Source organism: Egretta garzetta, unplaced genomic scaffold (genome assembly GCF_000687185.1).
Source record: "Egretta garzetta isolate BGI_Z169 unplaced genomic scaffold, ASM68718v1 scaffold526, whole genome shotgun sequence".
Taxonomy (NCBI): Eukaryota; Metazoa; Chordata; class Aves; order Pelecaniformes; family Ardeidae; genus Egretta; species Egretta garzetta.
In genome coordinates this window covers 843,883-850,459 of record NW_009259967.1, presented here as the reverse complement: position 1 = coordinate 850,459, position 6,577 = coordinate 843,883, and the positions used below count along the sequence as shown (strand labels likewise).

General features: G+C 38.6%; 1 protein-coding gene across 1 annotated transcript in view; it reads right to left on the bottom strand.

Annotated features, from left to right (window-relative positions):
- The window catches only part of MGA (MAX dimerization protein MGA), a 59,403-nt gene extending 52,860 nt beyond the window's left edge, over window positions 1–6,543 (bottom strand). The window contains 2 exon segments of the mRNA XM_035895761.1: window positions 2,775–3,910; window positions 6,522–6,543. Coding sequence (XP_035751654.1) covers window positions 2,775–3,832 — 1,058 coding nt within the window. The 5' untranslated portion in view covers window positions 3,833–3,910; window positions 6,522–6,543.
- Window positions 6,544–6,577: the final 34 nt, after the last annotated feature.

Genomic DNA, 6,577 nt, shown 5'->3' with positions numbered 1-6,577 from the left:
TATTTCTTTTCTTTACAATTCAAACATTTATTTTCTTTACAATACACCTGATGAAACTAAACATACTGCCAGGCCACAAAAGAAAAATAAATAAATAAATCATACCACCTTCTACGGTCCTTTATTTCCAAGGTGCACTCATAATTGAAGATTAAAATTATTCTCGGGTATATGCAACCTTTTCCACAGTTCCATCTCAAAAATGTCAGAAAAATTGAGCATTGGTGGGAAATATCATGCACTACAGCACTAGAAACTGCACTTCCTTTGGAAAGCATTATCTGAGAGGCAGCAGTTCCCAGCTTCTGACTCTCACCCAAATCTAAACTCAGCAGAAATCACTACCCTGCATAAAAGCAAGACACTGCCTATAAACTACTAGTAATAGCTTGTCTATGACAAAAAAAAAATTGCCCAGTCTTCATTAATATGTAAATATTAATAGTCTAGTTTGATAAAGAAAAATGCCACTCACTCAACACTGTCCCTGAAAGGCTGACATATTTATGAACAGATCTCATCTGCATGGCATGAAAGAAGCAGTGTCAACAGATCTGAAGGAAAAAAGGGAACTAATGTTCCAGCACATGAAAAGACAGTTCTGCCATTTCTTGGATGAGATGAAATTTTCTCTTTCCAAGTACAGAATCTGACTTTTTCACATAGATTACAAAAACATAAAACAAAAAGCTGGACAATGCTTGAGGGTAGTTCTAGGACTGTGGTAACATTTATTCATCAAGTGGTAGATGCTTCCTAGCCTAGAGCAGAGAACCCTTTACAGTCTTTTCTGCCTGTGCAGCTTTTAGCACATTTCAGAGATAAACTGTTTTGGAGGTGAAACCAGGGAAGGCATCTAACATGCTTTGGACCAAAAGAAGTTGTCTGCCCATTTGCTTAATTTGTTCTTAAGGAAGATCCTTGAGTCCTTAAAAGGATGGGGTTTAGTCCTTGGGAAAGAAGGGAACAACAAATCCCAAGCTGTTCAGTTCAAACAGGTCTCCAAATAATTTGCTTCAATGGCCCCTTCAGGCAAAGAAAATTATCAAAATTTTAGCTTTTTCAACTGCAGCTGACCCCAAGGAGAAAAAAAAAAAAATCACTTTGAAGACATAAACCTTTCTGTAATTATTTTCAGTTTTACTTTCAATATGCAAAGTTATCTAAACACTTCTCCATGCTGTATTCTTAGGAACTAAAGAAAGCCCAGTCTCTCTGCAATCAATCTTCGAGATGGTATTTCTCTAGAATTTACAACATTTTTGGAGAATATAAGAAGTCTAGAAGACATTCTTCTTCCTAATACACCGACACTGGAAAATACTGCAATAGAAAGGTTAGAACAGTCTAGATCCCAAAACAATTCTAGTATTCTTAAGAATTGTTACAACTATACTCAATAAAGTCTCAAAGAACGGAGAAATTTGTAATCTGAAATTTTTTGGTTACTCAAAAGGCAAGGAGATGCTTTTTGCAAGGAAAAAACCCCAATAAATCGAGCAATCCTCTGTCTTCTCTAAAACACACTGAAGTAGGATAGTAATACAGCCTTTGAAATAAACTGCATAATTATGTCATAAATACAACTTTTTTTCTTCTAAGAACTGACTTCTAATTACACCATTAGCATTGTCCTGCTATCCTGCAGATAAATAATTTCTTGGTGTACTGATGCACGTAAGGCTGCTTTTGCCACTAAATCTTTGGCAGGTTAAGCCTGGTATTCACACACAGACATGCAGAAACATGGCAGGGGAAAAACAACTTTTTAAAAAAAACAAACAAACAAACAAAAAAAAAAACCAAAAAAACTTATTCAGGTTCAAAGCATTTCTAGCATCTCTTGATGTAAATTAACCACTGACTAAATCTGCTCTATTTTATTTCTTAGATTTTAGAAACTAATTGACAGTGCAGTAAAGTAATAGGTTTTGCCAGACTTTCTCTACCAACACAAACACTTACTGGTTAGCAGGTTTCACACTATGGGTAGGCTCTCAATATACACTAAATTGCTTTCCTACTGTTTGTGCAATATGAATAGAATGGTTCAAAAAGTCAATACTGGTTAAGTACATAGACATAAAATTACCACAGAGTAAATTAAGGTCTGAGCAATCTAACAGTTATTCTGAAGTACTTTCCTAGGTGCAGATTCTCTTACCTCACAGCAAACATGAGGCAACTGACTACCAACAGGCAGGGCACCTCATACTACTTTGTGGAACAAAAGAATTCACACAAGCAGTTATTGACAAAACAGTGGCGTGCTGCCAGTTGCAACTGCCTTGTAGCAATCCCTACACATGCCCAACCTTTAAATACCCACACCCACCACACATCCTCACCCATCCGCTAGTGAAAACTGAAGACAGAGACAGCATGTTGCTGTGGTAAGCAACCCTAAAAAGAAGGGAAAGGCAATGTTCTGATGACTGCAATGTGCTCTGTTTAAAACTCTGAAAAAATAAATTTAGTCTTCTAAAATGCTAAGAGGGTTAAGAGAAATCCCTCAACACTTCTTTAAAAAGGGAGTTAAAGCAACATACGAAAAAATACTGAACTCTTACACTCCTCAGACACATTAGAAAGTCCAGACTGACACATGACTGTTTAAGCAAAGAAAAGCTTTTAGTAATACTAAGTGTCCTGCCATTTCAGGTCAGGCAAACTTTAGCTGTATAACTGTATAGTGAGCATCCTATTATTTAATGTTTTACCAAATAACCCACTCAACCAGCACTTGTGCTAAAAAAAAAAAAAAGTTAACCCACCTTTCAGAGACTTCTTGTTTTAGCTTTGGCATATCACCTGAAGACAGGTCAGTGTCCAGGAAACCCAGGAAGTCCCTTTCCGCATTAAAGGACTCCTTTTCCAGATCAATGTCTGATGGGTTTTGACCAATGAATGAAGAATCTAAACTTCTGTGACGCAAATCTAACGTATCAACTTCAGCAGGGGGACCACGAATGCCAGCAGCACTAAAAACATCACCCAATTCTAAGTTACTGTTTTGTTTCACATCACGCTGAGGTCGACTGTTCAACCCATCATCTCTGAATCCTTTAGCAAAAGGATTGTAATCTATTTTCAGTTGGGTAATCTGGATGTTCTGGTAGGCTGTAACTGCAAAGAACTCTGTCTGTGGAAAGGTAAATGTATGGACATCAGGGCCATTGAGCTGAATGACTTCTGTGGCTCTGTCTGCAGGCACCAAGTGAAGTCGTGGCAGATAACGATGCATAGAATGCAAGATTATATGACCCTCCTGGTCCAGGGTATTGTTGGTAAGTTTGAGTTTGTAGAAGGATACAGGCTGGTGCATCCAGTAGTGGCCAGTGGAAGGGGATTCTGGATGAATAAACACTCGCCCGAGAACATGTGGTTCTGCCTTCCCACTGGGCTCCCACCAACGGCCGTTCCACTTGTATCGGTGATTGTCCACAGGAGATATGTCCATGACTAGGATGTACTTCTGATTAGCATTCAGACCTGTAATCCAGTATCGGCAGTATGGGAACATGCGCCTTCCCTGTTTCGTCAGAATCATCTCTGTGTTGCGATGGTAGAATTCATTCCACATACTGTTGTTATCTAGGGTGACAGTAATGCCTCCCGAGACACAGTCAGCTGGGAGGCAGGTCTTGACTTTGGATTTTATTGGAGTTGATACGCTGCTGGCAAGAGCACAAGCATCATGGTTTGCTACTAGGATTCCTTGGTCAGCTTTACCGTTCCCCTGCTGTTGTTTCAAGATGACAAAAAAAGCAGGCGCCGCACCAGACACAGTCCCACCATCCCGGCTCCCCAAGACAATCTGCTGCTTCTCCATGATGAGTACTCTTACAAGCTCTTGAATCAAATGCAAATTCTACACAGTTCTGGTAATCTTCTATGTGTGTTCACCATTCTGGAAAAAAGGAAAACTCAGTTAAAATTATTCAAAAACAGGTCTAAGAAAGTAATTAAGTCTCATGAGAAATCCTTTTTCTAACAGTTCTCCACATTAAAAACCCAAAAGAATCCATACTATTAAATCAAGCACAATTAGGATATATCAAATCAAGGTTGCCTGTGTGTATATAATTCAGGCCTTAGAGACATGGGGGGCTATGACACCTTTAAACTACATTTTCGTATCATGCTCTGCCACAACAGGACTCCTTGCCTTGCCTGATACTTCAAAGTGCTCTTTGTTCTAGATACTGCCTCAACTCTTCAGATCATTTGCTTAACAACAGCATTTGGCAAAATGTGCAGAAGTTTTTGAAAGAGCAAATGGCACATCTCTGACACAAAGGCAGAAGTCATTTGGCTCTTGCAGAAAGAGTTCCCAGAGATCCAACACTTCTCAAAAATGAAGAGGGAAAGAAAGGAAAAAGAAAAAAAAAAGTTAAAAACATTTCATCCAAAATTTCTTTACTGAAAAAGACTAACTTTGTGTGGTTGGGATGTCTTTGTTCCCTCCCCCCGCCCCAACCCCAAGAACTTACAAACATCTGTCCAAAGCAGAGACATAGAAGGGGAAAAAAAATAGTTCAAATTGATAAGCTTTGGGGAAAAAGAGACAAGCTAACTCCCCCAAAAGCCAGGCAGCTAAGATTAAATGGCTAGATGTGAAGCACCAGGCAACCTTAGCTACCTCTATCTTCTAAATTATGGAAATACTTTAAATCGAGTAAGAAAACACTTGTACTATTACAATTAGCCTGATCACTGTTCAGGGAACTGAAAACGTTACCTTTATCTGCATATACATAATTCCACTTCTGTGTGTCTACCTCACAGGTTAAGTATTATGTCAACACTCTAGCACAAGGTCATAAACAACTTAATTTTTCAAACAGCCTGGACATTTGTCAGTGTGAAAATTTAAAGTAAGCGCTTCTGGTAACACACAAGAATTCCATTCCTGCATTCAGATGTTTGTATTTTGAATCTTATTATAGATGGAATCTTACTATATTGTCAACACTGACAAAAAAATGATTGATTCTTGTATCAAATATCTAGGTGGGAACCAGAGAAAGAGTGAATCACCATCACTAGGAGTTAGCTGCTTGAAAACAATCATATTCCTTTCCAGAGAATTAACTCAAATTCACGAGTTTTAAGTGAACTGGGTATTCAGTAAGATACACTAATTCTGATAGGATGGATGTACTGTAGGAGGAAACAACTCTCTGTGCAAACCAGCTACCACATGCATGTGGGAAATGACCTCGAAGCTCAGGAAACGGGCAATTTATACCTCACGATACATGTTCTCAACACCTAGGAAATATGAGAGATCTACTCCCACCCTTTAAACCTTCATGTAAAAGTTAAATTGAAGGGAAAAAACCAAAACTGTTCTGCACAGGCTTTGAGACCTTTCAGTTTTACTTTGAGGAGGAAACACTTCCCTACAAACACACCCAAAGCCACCCACACACCCAGGACTACTAATAGAGTCTAGAACACAAAATTAATTAGCTGTTCAAAATCAGCCTCGTGTTTTCTATTTTAAGAATGTTGCCCTGCTTTTTCATCAGAGCACACATTAAGCGCCAGCTGCACAAAAAGCTATCCGCAAAAAAAGCTTCTTCACACTCATCTATAGAAAGACAATAGAAATATAAATCTCTATTAAAAATCAGGTACATGGAGCTGGGAGAAAGAAATCGTATCCTAAGTTGTATGTGATTTTCCACCAACTTACCCTCTATATATGCAGGCAGCATGTTTATGTGTATATTGAACATACAATCATAAAGTGAGTTTACATTAAGGCTGTGCAATATCCATCAAAGCTGTATTAGCTCATGAAGGAAATATACTATCGAAGTGATTTCAAATCTAGTTTAAGATATGCAGAAAGCCTATAACTTTAAGTTTACTTGAGGTAGAACTTACACATGCCAGAAATAAAATCGAAAAAGCTCAACAATCATGCATTCAGCAAAAATTCTATGCATACAAAGCTACTGAGTCACAGCTTGTGTTTTCCAACACTTCAGGTTCTTACATCTTACTGTTGTAGTTACTTCCACCATAAGCACCGCTCACAGTATCAAGTCAAAGGCTGTGTGGTTACAATGTGATTATGTGCAATTACAGTAGCCAAAAGCTACATTATTTCAGCACTAACACAGCCTATTACAAGAACAATTTCACACGTTTTATTACAGTCGGTCATACGCACTAGCCTATTTTATTACAGCACAGAGCTTTTAATCCAGTATTTCAAGGAAAATATGTGTATTTGTGGAAGTTGAACTTCTAATCAGCTTCAGATACTTCACTTCTCTACCCATATAAAGACCTCATATTTGAGAAGCAACATCTAACTAGACAGCAGTGGCCAAAAACACTTAAAGTTGCACTGAGATGTGCTAAAGCAGGAGGATAATCAGATGGGGGGGAAAAAAAGGTTTCAAAAAAAAACCCAAACCCCAACAAAACCAACTCCAAACCAAACAACCAAGCCCAAAACACCCCAACCTGCAAACAAGACCATGGTTTATGTGTACAACGCTCACAGGCACGGAGTTCTGCACGGGTTTCTCGGGGAAGCACCGTTAGGCACAGCGAGCCG